The following is a 15,105-nucleotide window of genomic DNA, read 5'->3' as shown; positions in this document are numbered from 1 at the left end:
TGGTTAAAAAGGGCTCACCATGGCGTTGGCGTCTGGTTCGGTAACGTCGCTTTCCTGTGGGAGGCACTCGAAAGCGTCAAAGTAGAACCACTGTTGGATAGGTCTGAACTTTCCGCTGCATGCCTGTCAAAGGGCAACAGGGCAGCGAAGCATAAAAAGACAGATTTGAAAAAGCACTACACACGTTGATAACAGTGCTGGAAAAGAGAATGTTGCTAAATCGAACATTTCGACAATAGTACTTGTCTTAGCCAGAGCAGGAACTGCTGTGCAGTTGCTGCCTGGTGCACTTGAGTATCGGAGGCTACCAATTCCGAAAAAAAAAAGAACTGAACTGAACAGAAGTAAAAAAAAAATAAACTCAGACAGAAAATAAAAGCCAAACGGCATGCCAAAAGCCTACCTTTATAACTTCTTGCGCTGCGACGCTTCCGATAACCGCCTGCACGGGACACAAGGAGCCGGCCGATACGCAGGATAGCACCATGATTAGTTCCTGGTCCACTTTGTCCAGCGGTGAGGCCAGCGCCTTGTTCTTTTCCATTGCCAGTTGGACCACCACTGCGGCGTCCTCCTGCGACGGCCAGTGCTTTCAAAATTTTGCGCTCACGTACATCTGTGATTTCGCACATGAGGTCGAGAATCTGAAAAAAATTCTCGTGTGGTCAGGAAGAAAACATGACAGACGCTTACCGAAATAACGAAATAATTGACAACTTGAGACGTCGGCCCCAAGCACGGGAGGATCGTTCACTATGAGGGGGAAACAGGTTATATATGGCTATACGAGGTTATATTCGGTTATATGCGAGGTTATGTGCAGTTGAGCCCAAACATAGGGTGCTTGCGCAGATTGGCTTAAGGCTTTCCTCTTTCGCACCCACTTCAGACACTGGGCACACATATGTGTACGCTACGTGCTTTTACCATTCCTGTGCGGTGGTGGAGTGTCCAGTGAATGAATAAGCCACGGACATTGAGCTTAGAGAAAACTGAACAGTCTGCTCGCCTTAACTTTCTCTATTTAATTTCTGAGCGAAATGTATCGCTACAGAGGATTGTGTCGCTCAAGCCACTATACCACATTTGACGGGACGTTTGATGCGCCGCGTTCCGTCAGCAACTACGAGAGAGTATTCCTTCCTGTCTCGCAAGGCCTGCTACCAGCTAATATCTTTTGTATGGATTTTGAGCTGTGGATTTAATTCTTTTTGGGAAGAAACGCAACGTATATATATATATATATATATATATATATATATATATATATATATATATATATATATATATATATATATATATATAAACGAGAAGAAAGCGGGTTAATCGAGGGGCCCATTTTTATTATTCATATCATAAGAAGCCAACAAACAAATAAAACAAATAAAAAGCAAATAAAAATTAAAAAAGACAAATAAAGAAATCGGGCCCCTCGGTTAACCCCCTTTCTTCTCGTTTAATACATAACGAGGGTCTCGAATCCGGCAACATTGATGCCTTCAGGTAGCATATGTGGGCTTATTGACCAGTTGCCTTTACCATAAAAGATCACGTTCTCGTGACGCCTGCGGCAAAAAGGACGTTCCACGTCCGCCGCCAAGGTCTGTGAGTGGTGGCGCTGGCTAACACTCCCATAGTTCTACTAGGACACATAAATACCCAAGAAAGTGGATGGGAAAACGGCGCCGCGGTAGCTCAATTGGTAGAGCATCGCACGCGAAATGCGAACGTTGTGGGTTCGGTTCCCACCTGCGGCAAGTTGTTTTTTCATCCACTTTAATTTCCTTTAATTTATCGTTTCTTTATTTCATTTATTAAGCATGCACAAGCAACTTCCTCTATGTTGTCCTTGGTGTCAGAGTTTGTTGGCTTCTTATGATATGACTATATATATATATATATATATATATATATATATGTAATTACTCTTTAACTGTGATGACTTACTCGAAAGTGCGTAAGGCATCATCCTATCCATCTTTACATGCTCCCAATTGTGTCTCCAGCACCTCGGCATGAAATTATCTATAATTCACACATTCGTCCGCAGTTCATCATAATTCATGACTGAATTGGCTCTTCAAAGCTCATGCAGTTGTCTGGACATGCAATGACTCGAGCTAAATGCGCTTATTCAAAGATTATTAAGAAAGAAGGCTCCATGTGGGAGCTGCAACGTCAAGTTTTTAATAATTGTTTCACCTTGGTCGGCGTTTGTCTTAATTTCTTCGTGATTACGTACATGTAATTTATAGATTCATTTAAAGAAATCGTTAATTTTTTTTTTCAAATAGAGAATATATGACAATAAGTATATTTAGCCGGGATTGCTTTTTTTTTTCACAGCGGCTTACATCATAAAACCAGCCGATCGAGGTAGTAATGAGACAAACAACTGTGCTAATGAAAACAATTAACAATATACGCGCAAGAGCCAAGGCTGTGGTATTGGGCTGACCGTAATGCAGAACTTGAAGCCCGTCATCCGGAGAGTTCATAACAGTTTCCAGACACACAAAAGTTGACGCCGCTCATTTCTGCAGCGTGGTGATTTCCGTCCAAATTCAGTGAGAAAACCGGGACTGAAGTGCCCAAGGAGCAACTGTTACGCGTTTAGCTGGTAAACATCAGTGACGTGACTGGTGCACGCCTCCATCGTATGCATAGTCTGTAATTACCCGGCGTGGTTGCTTAGTGGCTTTGGTGTTGCGCTGCAGGTCGAGGGATCAAGTCCTGGCCACGGCCGCCTCATTTCGATGAGGGCGAAATGCAAAAAAAAAAACACCCCTGCGCTTAGATTTATGTGCATGTTAAAGAACCCCAGGTGGTCAAAATTAATCCTGAGTCCCCCCCTCCCCCTCCCCCCACTACGTCGCGCATAATAATGAGATGTAGGTTTTGGCACGTAAAATCACATTATTAAAAAATTTAATAGTCTGTAATTTTCTATAGTCCAAATCAACCAGCCAGTATAGGTCAATAACGTTACTGTATTATGACAAGGGTTTGCTGTTAGCGTTCACCTGTCGTGGACGTGCCAGACGCAATGGCACTTAAAGTTTTAGTGTACAGTGCGTTTCTAGGCTTTAATGCTTGCACACGTACCTTGTTCCAAGGCCGTGGAAGGCGTGAGTGTAACTCTTCGAAAGCATGAAGAGCTTGAAAACCCAAGTGAAGATGCGCAGGGCGATTCATCTTGGCGAAGTCTGACACGACGAAGTCCGGGTTCACCAAGGACTCCTTGAAAGATTTCTGCAAGTGTGAAACGTAGACGCACGCGGCGATTTCGTGGCGCCGTCTGTTGAACACTTATGCGGGGCGAATCACCTCGTCGGCGACAGCAACCCATGCCAAGCAGGAATCCTGCTACCCGCCGTGGTTGCTTAGCGGCTGTGGTGTTGGGCTGCTAAGCACGAGGTCGCGGTATTGAATCCCGGCCACGGCGGCCGCATTTCGATGGGGACTAAATGTGAAAACACCCGTGTATTTAGATTTAGGTGCACGTTAAAGAACCCCCAGGTAGTCCAAATTATTTCGGAGTCCCCCACTACGGCGTGTCTCATAATCAGATCGTCGTTTTGGCACGTAAAACCCCACAATTTAATTTTTTTTTAAATCTGCTGACTGCGACAGTAAAAGCTACTCACGAACTTTACGTCCGTCGGCACTTTCACTTGCGTTGCAACGCCACCTAAGGTGTAATCACCGAACTGCGTTGTGTCACCCACGGAGAACGTGCTCGGACCTCGATGAATGCGAAGCAAACCAGAAAAGGCAAAACCCTCGGTGATGTAAAAGTAACTAAAGCACATGCTAAGCGATGCTGCTGACGCTGCAAGCAACAGTGCTTTTGAAACATGAGACGGCACCACTCACTTAGAACCTTGACTTTCATCGGTGGGCAGTTGTTGATCTCGGTCATGCCTTCGACTTCGGAGAAGGTGACGTAATCGTTATCTTCGAAACCATGCCGCATTTCGTCCAGGCAAGTCACCACGCCTTCGTTTGCCTATAGGGACACACGGAGCAAAGTAGGTGTACGATGAGCGCAAGCGCAAGAAACTAGCACACTGAGCCGCTGTGCCCAGGACAAGTTTGGTACCTAACCACACGAGCAACTGAGCGGCGTTGAGTGATTTTATAGCCAACGTCTCTGATCTTATAGTTAAACGCAAAGACAGAGAGGCTGGTACAATTTCATGGGTGGCGGCAATGGAAAAGAAACGGCTATGATTAACTATCAAGGAGGTAAAAACAAAATCAGAAAAAAAACAAGTTACGATAACTCAAACGGAAGCTCTTAACGTTTCGATGCGAGATCAGGATGCCTTAGAACGCATAGGTATAAAGCGAGGCACGCCAAGGAAGAAGAAGCATGTGCTTGCTGAGGTAAAGCTAGAGAAACGATGGAACAGGTTTCTTTCTTTAACGTGAATATATCTACCCAGATGTCGGTTTAGGTTTCGCTGGCCTTCTTGAAGCCCTTGGACTCAAGGCTAGCAGGGGGAAACTAAACATGTGCGCAACATAAACTAGTAAAAGGTGATTGGAAGTTTGGTGGTAGAAAACCAGGAAAACCACAGAAAACGGAGGCGCACGAAAACAAGGTTCACAGTAACGGTTGGAAATGCTTGATGGCGGGAATGTTTTGTCAGTAAAAAGAAGGAAAGAAAGAAAGAAAGAAAGAAAGAAAGAGAGAAAGAAAGAAAGAAAAGTAAACCATTAGGCAAAATGAGAAAAAGAGCTTGGTGGAGCAACGCACCGCCCTGTTTCAAAGGGGACGTGCATAACACACATCCAACATATTCAGTGCGAATAGGACAGACATAAGCTTTGCCTCCTATATTCTGAACTCTCCTTTTACCACTACCACCACCACCACTGCAACAACTTTTTACCCTAAGAGTATTGCCCTGTAAAGGTAATACGTGCGAAATCAGTTGACTAATCTTGACTAATTAGGCAATCAGGTGGAATAGAAATAGTGTGATTTTCTTCATTCAGTAGCCAATAACATGCATTTGATCGAGTCCTCCTAGAGAACTTCGGCATATTTTTCAAGCTTGGGCGAATTCAGCCAGAACTCCTTTATTTATGCATCAAATGCCTATCGTGGATCCTCCCTTCCTCCATGAAGGTTACTATCCCACGTGATTTGCCTTGCTTCCGGCACCCTGCTGCCTGCATTTAGGGACCCTCTTTTCTGCACTGAAAATTTAAGAAATTTCTGCATTTAAAATAAAAGTAGCAAGAACATTCTAGTAATATTCAAAGTGTGCCGCGAGCTGCTAAAATGTTCAGCTTTGCGTAATGTCCAACATGTCTTTCTGTCAAGTACACTGCTAAATGAGGCACGAAGAAAACCACAAATATCTCTATACCCTATATCTCTATACGTTTTGCGAAAGGCACTGAAACATCAGTGAATGCACCTTCTGGCCTTCTGGCCACGAGAACCACCTCAGCATTCAGTTGCGGCATGAGCCTCGACACTGCATTGACTTCCCTCTATGTAGCAGCATTTAATATTCGTAGAGAGTCACAAATCAACCACAGGTCCTATATAAGTAAGATGTTGCGAAAACCCCCAGTTCGAGAATCGAATTTGACACAATGCGACAGAATTCCTGTGTCAGGAAATGCAAGTAGCACTCGCGCTGTGAAAAAGCAGAGTGAATGCGAAAGAGCGATTCCATCAAGAATATTAGCTTTTGGGCGCATGGGTGACCAAAGCAATACGTGATTGGAAATCAAAAAGAAAAACACTATTTTGAAAGCCTCCCATTGGAAAGCCGCTACACAACGTTGAGTTTGTCCAACAACAATCAGACGTAGACGAACATCGAATGTTCAATAATTTAACGCGAACAAATATGAATAACATAACAGTCATCAACGAATCACCTACTAAGGATAGCTCAAACCGCAACTCATCAACCGTATCTAAGGAAAGTGGATTTGAGAGTAGTCCGCGAATTCGGCCCACTAGAATACCTTGGTGATGGAGCCAATCAGCACAGAAATCGGCTGCTCTCCGTTCGCGTCGGTCACGTGGAAGTTGTCACCGAAGTCGCAGAAGATCTGCCTGCGAGATGGCAAAGGCGCATGCACATCCTTCGCATAATGTACGCTTTCAGAGGCAGCGTTTTGCCGTGCGATAAACAACCCGGCTGCGGTTACGCACCCAGCGAGTCCTCGGGTGTCGGCCACGATGAGAGCGATGTTCCTGTCGCGGGTGACGTCAGAGATGTATTCCTGCTCATCCAGCGGCGTCTCTGTCAACACCACCACCTGGGAGGCAGCGGGCGCATATTTAAGAGGACACAAGAAACAGCAAAGGTAAATTATATATGCACATTTTGAAAACTCTCCCTGGGATTCTTTTTTTCGTGAAACTTGAGTTGTACACGCGCATCAGTATCTACAGGAAAATGTACATCTGGGCGAATTGGTCAACGTCCATTTTCCGCGCACTTGTATGCTCCTACCCGTGTCTTTCATCTCTTTTGCGCCGTTTCGAAAATGACGAAGTTCAGGATCACTGGAAGCTCTTAAAGGGTCGTACCAAGCTCAAGCACTCGCTTTTAAACGCGTGACATGGCAAAGCTTTCGGCATGACTTCGCTTACTATACGCAACAGAAGTAGAAAAATGAGAGAGCTTTAGATAAGAGGAAGCGAGCGGTTTGCGTAGGCAAGAACTAGGGACCACGGTACCGCGCAAGCGCAGACCGAGATGTCTGGGTCTGCGCTCTAAAACTCTTCATTAAATCAAGATCACTCACGTCGAATCGCTTCAAGAATTCTTCCGTCAGTGGCTTAGTGTGGGTCGTGACCCGCACGTACTTGTTGAGTCGTGCCAGAGGGGCCTCGCAAGCCTCGGCTCGATTCTGGCCCAAGGTGTCCTTGTTCAAGTAGTACTGGAAGAAGACACAGACCAAGATGAGCATGGGTCGAAGCCACCCGCAACGGAGTATAGCAGGAGCGTTGAAAATAAACAGTTTCGTGCGCGAAACAGACGGCGACGAAAGTAATGCACGTGTAAAGGGGACACTGTCTGTTTGGTGTTTGGACACATTTGGAACGAATGAGTTAGAACGTGCTAATTCGCGAACGTCCTTACCTGCGAGGAGAGATCGTCTCGTGTGCACGCCATCTCATCGTGGAGAGTGACTGACCCGACGCCAGCTAGAACGATGTTCTTGGCCACCTCCACTCCTAGGCCGCCCAGGCCCGAAACGAGCACGTCCGATTGGGCCATCCGCACCATGGCGTCGCGCCCGAGCACGTAGCTGCAAAGAAAAGTGAGTTTCACCTCAGTTAAAAATTTGAGTGCCTTAGTGTAGACAGAAACATGGTAATTCATGAGCACAAAAGTTATTTTACAGAGTCGCGCAATTTTTGTGCCAAGGTTATTTTCTTAATCATGTTTGCTAGTCTATGCGTGTATGAGTGGTAATGCTTGCTATATGCTTTTGTATAACTTGTTCATTTTCGTTTCCTATGTTCATTCTTTCGCCCCACCCCCGCTTGGTATATCTGACTGCAGTAGGTAGTAAACAAAAAATTAAAAAAATTATTTGTCAGTGCTATGACGCTGTCAGATGCCGTTTTCAGAAAAGAATACCTTGTTGACAACGGGCATGGATGTAGAAGCCACTTGAATCGGAAACCTTCATGATGGCATGAGGATACTTCGGTGTTATGCTGTAATTTATGGCGGTGCTTCTATTTTGTGTGAGTGTGTGCGTGCGTGGGTGCGTGTGTGTGTGTTCGCTGCTCTGACTGCTCATAACGCTGCGTCTTAGTAGAAGTCTCCACCTTCGTGGCTATAAAATTTAGCGCGGCTGCCCTTGCAGCCAGCTGTGATGTCCCGTGAACTAAGTGACAATTATATTCTTACGCGAATTAAGAAGATGGTCGCACTAAAGCGCATGTAGTTTTCTTTCGAGAGAAATTTTATGTTGACCAACATTAAACCAACGTTTTACTCTGGTTGCATATTAGGTTCTTTCTCAATAAGATTCGCACCTGTGTTCAGATATTAGAACAAAATCTGTGACACAAATACGTATGTCGAAAAATATATGGCATCTGTGAATCGAAACTCCATCGAAGCGTCAGGAGAATTCTACATGCTGCTATAAAAGCTACGGCTTTCGACGGGGGACGTTTCCAAGACGGCGTCCGTTCGGCTTCACTTTCGGTACACCTCTGTAGCTCTTTTGCAGCTATATTGCTGTAAAAAGGAATTTTTCAGCTGCGTCAGCGGTGTCACCGTCGCCATACGTTATTGCCATATAGTGTATCTCTGGTGATTATCACCCCCACATAGACGTGCCGACGATAAAATATGATACGCATATAAAACAATAGAAAACGAAAGCATCGTCAGCGATTTCGAACCCCGGGGCGTTACCCAACAAATTTAGACCCCAAGATGCGAACTAAGTACGAACGCTAGAGGCGTCTGAACCCTACGAGGTAGCCGTCGCTGTGCGGAGTAAACATAAGCCAGCAGCGGGGTGAAATAAATTCTGGAAGGAGCGTCGGAACGCATTGAAGGAAAGAACAGGAAGGAGGAAGAAGCAGCGATACCCGTGGTTTTCCACAGGTGCACGGAACAGCTTTGGAGCACAGGTGCTTTGTGAGGGACTGGAGCAAAGGTACGGTACTACTGAGAACAGCACGCGACGGGTTGTATCTTTGCGTTGTTCTGTGCATTGCATAAACTAGCATGAGTTCGGCCTAAACAAAAAGTCCTTCCCTCGCCCTACACGCGAATTAAGGGTTATCAAATTGTCATCTTTTTTTCTTTTTTGTGGGCACCACTGTGTGCACTGGCAAACTACATAATAAAGCCTCACTTTAAACGGACAGTGCATGCCGTACAAATCTTTTTCCATTGCTGTTTTACCTGTATCACCAAGGAATCGTTCAAAATTATGACACACTTATGTGTACTTATCGCTGAGTAACTGTGTGCGAATATTTGAAATTTTTAGTTTGAGACGACAGCTTTTTTTTTTCGAATCGAAGTATTCTATTCAAGAATATAAAAATCGCTTTCTTGAAATGTTTGATTAGGACCGAATATACGGGCTCACTACAAATGTTGGAGTTTGCCTGTCATGAAAAACGGTCGATGAATATCGTTAACCGGCACACCTGAGTGCCAGTGCCCGTTGTATGTCAACGCGAAATCCTGGCGAATTTTCTAGCTTACAAGCTTTCCAGTTTAACGGACTTACGCATAGCGATACTTGTATCGAAGAGAAACAATCAGATTATTTTCACCTTTGCCCTCCATGAACTTTTCTCCATTCTGAGAAAGCCAGAAAATATTCTGTAGTCCTTTCAATAAAGAAGCCCCCCCCCCCTCCCCCTTTTAAAATTTAAATCTGATGTGCTTCGAAGCTTTCACTATCCGAACACCGTCGTACCTTTAACGCGTTTTACCCCGCTCTCCTTGTTCCCAAGTAATGCGTAGCACACCTGCACGCTCTGCCCGATAAAAGCGGCGTGCTGTCAGGATTCAGTACTGCGGGATCCAACTTAACGGTCGCCCGCACTGTACAGCCCTTAAACTTACAGTTAGGCACTGTGGAAAAAATACACCCGAGCAGCTGTAATACGTTCTACGATGTGATGAGTGTTTGTCGACATTTGATTTATTAGGGCCACCTCCATGCACAACCACGTGGCGGAAAGCATTGCGCAATCCACTCCTCCTGTGACCCCCACGTGCCTATGTTCGTCACACCGCTCAGCTGCTTACTTACCCGCTCTCGTGCTTTCACACCGCCAAGTTGCTCTTCCCGACGAGGACGTACTTCCTCTACGATGCAGAAGATCAGGTTTTACATCTATAACGCTGTCCCGTTAAAGGCTTGGTGAGTAGGCTGGTAGTCAGCTTGGAATATATCAGCATCGGTCTACGCAGGCCTTTGATCCCACAGCCGCAAAGGTCGGCTCGTTTCACTCTATCCGTCGGCACGTGCTGTCGCATATTGTAGATTGCTTCAAAGACTCATTCGGACTAATTAGCATCACAGACGCATGGGCTGTACGTATATGTAGTGGCGGCGAGTTGACTCACAGTTGTCTGGAATAAAGGCTCTCGTCGATAACGGGCGGGTTCTGTCTTGAGGAGCACGACTTGTCTCCATGTTCCTATACGGAAGAAAAGCACCGAGGTTAGCCAGATTCGACATTATAGAAGAAAATCAACATTGTGAAGACAGCAAAAGATAGTGGAGACAATTAATTGTGATCCAATAAACTACAGACTAAGTTTCAACTCGGGGAAATTTTCACACTGTGGTAAAGGCAGGTGCACTCATGCAAGTGATAAGGTTTGTCTGTTTCAGCTTCATCGAGTTTCTGCTTTTTATATCGCCCTTTTCCTTTGAAAATGATTTTTACGGGAATTCTGTTGTTTCTGTATATTTCTGTTGTGTTTCTGTGACAGTATATTTTGTATTGAGATAAAATTGAATATCATGTATCAATCTTGCAAAGGTTCTTTCGAATTTGTTTTTTTTAATTAGGGCCAGGTGCTACGTACAATTTACACGTCTTGTAGAAAAAAAGGAAGGCTGGAGGTGATGTGAGCTCGAATGACATCTGATTATGCTTTGACTACAACCATTGTACGCTCAGTACTACAGCCTTCTGTAATCTTTGAGCGCCCGCTCGATGGTGTCGCGGAGGCCTTACGTCACCTTCTCCTCGACTCACGCCTCGGCTCTCCGCGTGGGGGCTCGCACCTGGTACCCGAGCGCATTCTCGGCGAAGTAGACTGTGGTGAAAGCTTCCGTAAAGGAACCACGAATGAAGCTTGCGCCGGCCAACTCGCTTCGTTGCTTCGTCCTCAAGACCTCCCACTTTCCTTCAAAATACCCGTGGGCTATTGTTTCGTGAGAAATTGCACTCGCCGCGAACTGCGCACGCTCGTGCCACACGCCGTGATGGAAGGCAGACATTGCATTTTTCGTCGTGCGCACGCTATCGCCGACAACCGCAACATCAGTGTCCTGGCGTTCCTACATCTATGCAACGAAAGCCTCAGGCACTGCATAGAACACCCTGAATAACTTATAGTGGAGGCGTTTTTCTAGCAATCGATTAGTGTCGCTTGGAAAAAAAATAGGTCTGGTAATCAGTGTCGACGCGAAATAAGACAAGGTTGATGTACATGGTGTATGTATTTATAAATACTCAAATTGAGCCATTGCAGGCTGTGCAATTTTGCATAATTACATGTTTTCGGATTATTTTCTTCGCCCCACTGCGCAGACCATACTTTCCCTTTTTCGCGAAGAGGCTAGGTGCGCCGATTCTAGAGACAGTGCGGTGTATTTTCGACTATACTGGCGATAATTACGCACGTACCGTTATGTTTACCTACTCTGCGACTAATTCCCGCTTCTCGTCTAATTGACATATCCATTTTGATACTGTTTACGACTTGCAATAAGAGCCCCGCTATAGATACGTACGTAGATCCCAGGTGCACTGAATCTATGCGAAGACGCAAAGGAAGACCTTGTCTTGAAAAATGTCTTGGCATCGCAATTTTTTCAGGGCAACGTTTTTCAAGACAAGTTTCTTGTCGCGCGACAAACGGAAAGGGCAGCATAATAACTTCAAATCATTAGAAAACTAAATACTCCAATTACACACACACACACACACCCACACGCACACGCGCGCGCACGCACACACACACACACACACACACACACACACACACACACACACACACACACACACACACACACACACACACACACACACACACACACACACACACACACACACACACACACACACACACACACACGCACACGCACACACACACACACACATTGAATACAGAAAGCGTCATTAAAGTTTTTGTCTGCTGCCATGACAGCTGCACTGAAGCTCCTACAAGAACAAGCGGGCCACATGTGCGACGCAAGCATCGCGGGCGTCGCACCGACGGTTGAATTTATCAACACCGGCCACACGTACACCGCGCTGGTTCGTGCTGAGTACTCGGAGCAGCAAAGTACTCCGCGAGCGCAAAGCTTTGATGCTCTTGACGCAAGGAAATTACGATAACTTGTTGCAGCTGTTCTTGACACAGTTGCTTTCTCGCGATAGGAAGGATGGGTGGGCTACTTGGTATAGCATCCTCTAAACAAAGAAGAAGAAAACAAAGGAGTGCTTATGTTTCGCGTCACCGTCTTCGCCTCTCGTCGTTCATGCGCTCTAGGTATTTTAAGAGGAGTTTTCTTTGCCAATATTTACAAACATTGCAATGAGGACGACATACATACATGTATTGCCAAAGTGTTTGAAATAAAACCGTGATCAGGAAAGCTCGTGATGTCAGCTTGACATCTTAGTTTGGCGCCTTAGAGTGAAGACCCTGCTTGTTCGCATCTTGTAGTGTGTTGCTTACATCCCTTAGTCATCGCATACAAACGTCAATTTAAATTCCTAACTTAATTAATAGTTCAAGATTCAATACGAATGTCAGGTATCATAACGAGCGTGCGCACAGGCAGCATCGTCGTGTCGTCTGCTCCGGTATTGATGATGATGATGATGATGATGATGATGATGATGCTTACCGGTATACCCTCTTTGAAATGTAGTGGGGACGAATAGACCCCGGGGAGCGTGGGCTCTGAGAACATAGCGAAGCAACAGTGGTCTGCACTCGCGGAGGCCATATGCTCTGGACAATTGCGCCCAGGGCACGCAGGTTTCATATTGTGATCGCAAAATGCAAGTTCTTTTTTTTGTGTTTGTTTTCCTTGTTTATGAAGCCAAATCGATTGAGTCTTAACACTGCGGATGCTGTATTTTCAATAAGTAGGCCCAATTGATGGACGTTCGCAAGCGTATCAGTAAATTAAGTGAACAAATCTTGCTGCAATAAATTTGATGGCGAGGTTTAGAACACAACAGATGAATAATAGGACCGATAAGCTTTACAAACACGTAGATATCGCAGCGGCTGGGCCCGTTCACGCAAATATGAATGCACCATTTCCGTTGCTTACGGCTTTCGGACAAATCAATACTATATGAAGCTTTCAGGTAGATAAAGGCCTGGGCCGGAAAGGCACTACTTGACCCGCATAAAGTTCGCATAATTGTCATTGCCGTGTTAACGACATGACCAAGATCGTGTCTCATAATTTAGTTCTCCTCCCGTGCGCCGCAAACTATAGAAAGTTTGCAGGCCTAACGTGGACGAGGTGCGCCTTTGTAATATGACCATCAGGTGACTCGTGTTCCTTGGAACCACGCTGGATTTGTAATCATAAATTCTGAAGATAAACGCAGGATTCCAGCTGTGATTATGCACTACTATTTTAATACGTTCGTAAAGTAAAAGTCCGTTACAATCTGCTGGAGAAGTGCCTGTGTATTCCTCCCCTGCACGTACACTTGACACATTTTACGCGCTTCAGTACATTTCTTACTCCATGCTAGGGAAAATTACTGTGTTCCAAAAATGCCTATATTGTAGTATAAAGTTCACTGAACAACGTTAGCGACAATTTTAGCGACTTTGAAGCAAATATTTGTGAAAATTTAGCGACTTATCTGACTCGGTTTAGCGACACACTCAAAAATAGAAAAAGAAAAAAGAAGTTGGAAACACTGGAGCCATACTCTCTCAGAAATTAGCGCCCCTTCCTCTCCACAATCCCTCACTCCTTCCTTCTTGCCTTCTTTCCACTCTCCCGGTAGCTGAGGGGTTTTCGCCGAGAACATCATTGCAGCAATCCCGTCGTGCTCCTCTCCTCCGCCTTCCTGAATAACTTGTTCGCGTTTAAACTCTGCCTGCAGGTTCGCTTCCCTGCCTCCCTAAAAGCGCACAGTCACACGTAAGTGACGATATTTCCGATAATAATGTGCGGGTACCAGCGACCATACACTACCATGGATCGGCGTGACCCTCTAGCGAAGATGCCGCGGAGTTCTGCCCCGAACGTACCAGCCTAGATGCTCACCTTAAAGTATAAACCCCATGCAAGAGATCTTGCGCTCGACATCGACAAGCGACACCATGGAGATGGCTGTCGCGTTCGCTCGTCGCCTACAAGTCGCACCTCATGCGAGCGATGACTTCGAGCGACGTCTTCCCAGTGTTGCCGATATGAGGGCAGCAATATAGGCGCCGAAACTAGCGTGACGCGAGCTTTATTAACTTAAGTTGATGTGTTTTACTGTAAAATCCAGCATAAGATATATCTGAAAGTCTTGCAGTTGGTTCTTATCCCTGCACGTATAAAAATTCCATCGTTTGCTCGTTCCGTGCGACAATCGGAAGTACTTGAGTTATGTACATCCAGTTCCGGCTTCGCGCTATAGGCTAGTCGCGCATAGCACTTCCGGGCGACGAGCGACGAATTCTAGATTTGCAGAACCGAGCTATCGCGCGACAAGACCAGGCGATCTGTTCACGCGACGGCCCGATCCGTCGCTCGTCGCTGTCGCGCACAAAATCTCGCTCATGGGGTTTTGCCTTAATGCTTCGCACAGGTTTACCGAGCCCGAAGAGTTGTGCCCGAGCTACGCCTAGTGAAGACAAATGGCGCGCACTCACATTGGCCTTTTCAGAGTCGTCGATGCGAGAATGATCGTCGCTCCTGTGCCGTTTTGTGGGAGGGGTGGGGTCCTCTTCCTCGTCAATTGCAGCCGCCATAAAACTCGGCCTGGCGACTTGTACACTCGCCCGTGCTGCTTACTGCCTCCTCTGGACCTGTGCCCGCTTACTCCACGCCAGGATCCACGCCTGCGAACTTGTTTGGTTGTTTCTTTGCCTCCAAGAGTGGCTTGTACCCACTTTGGGGGATTGGCCAAGAACCGAGTGACCCAATAAAACTGATTAAACGAATCTAAAAAGTATCACTGTTGAAAAGTGTTGAATAGCTGATAGAATGAAGCCAGATGAAATTTGAGAATTTAGCAAGGGAATCGTCCTGATTCAATTATGTATCTCACAACAGCTGAACCAACATCCATATGATAGCGTCCCAGAGAAGAGGCTCCGAAAGGTAGAATATGAGGAATCGTTGTGTTCAATCCAGCACATCGAA

The 15,105-nt window shown here is 45.8% G+C and overlaps 1 protein-coding gene across 1 annotated transcript in view; it reads right to left on the bottom strand.

Moving 5' to 3' along the window:
• Window positions 1–14,779, bottom strand: part of LOC142579635 (ubiquitin-like modifier-activating enzyme 1) — a 46,497-nt gene extending 31,718 nt beyond the window's left edge. The window contains exons 1-11 of the mRNA XM_075690032.1: window positions 14,613–14,779; window positions 10,098–10,171; window positions 7,122–7,290; window positions 6,784–6,918; window positions 6,185–6,291; window positions 5,995–6,085; window positions 3,877–4,009; window positions 3,648–3,745; window positions 3,106–3,252; window positions 404–574; window positions 19–123 (exon numbers count right to left, since the gene is read on the bottom strand). Of these exons, the coding sequence (XP_075546147.1) occupies window positions 19–123; window positions 404–574; window positions 3,106–3,252; window positions 3,648–3,745; window positions 3,877–4,009; window positions 5,995–6,085; window positions 6,185–6,291; window positions 6,784–6,918; window positions 7,122–7,290; window positions 10,098–10,171; window positions 14,613–14,711 (1,329 nt within the window). The 5' untranslated portion in view covers window positions 14,712–14,779. The remainder of the gene's footprint in view (window positions 1–18; window positions 124–403; window positions 575–3,105; window positions 3,253–3,647; window positions 3,746–3,876; window positions 4,010–5,994; window positions 6,086–6,184; window positions 6,292–6,783; window positions 6,919–7,121; window positions 7,291–10,097; window positions 10,172–14,612) is intronic.
• Window positions 14,780–15,105: the final 326 nt, after the last annotated feature.

The sequence above is a fragment of the Dermacentor variabilis genome, chromosome 4, assembly GCF_050947875.1.
Source record: "Dermacentor variabilis isolate Ectoservices chromosome 4, ASM5094787v1, whole genome shotgun sequence".
In the NCBI taxonomy this organism is placed as follows: Eukaryota; Metazoa; Arthropoda; class Arachnida; order Ixodida; family Ixodidae; genus Dermacentor; species Dermacentor variabilis.
The sequence above is the reverse complement of the archived record's forward strand: the minus strand, read 5'-3'. Positions and strand labels throughout refer to the sequence as shown.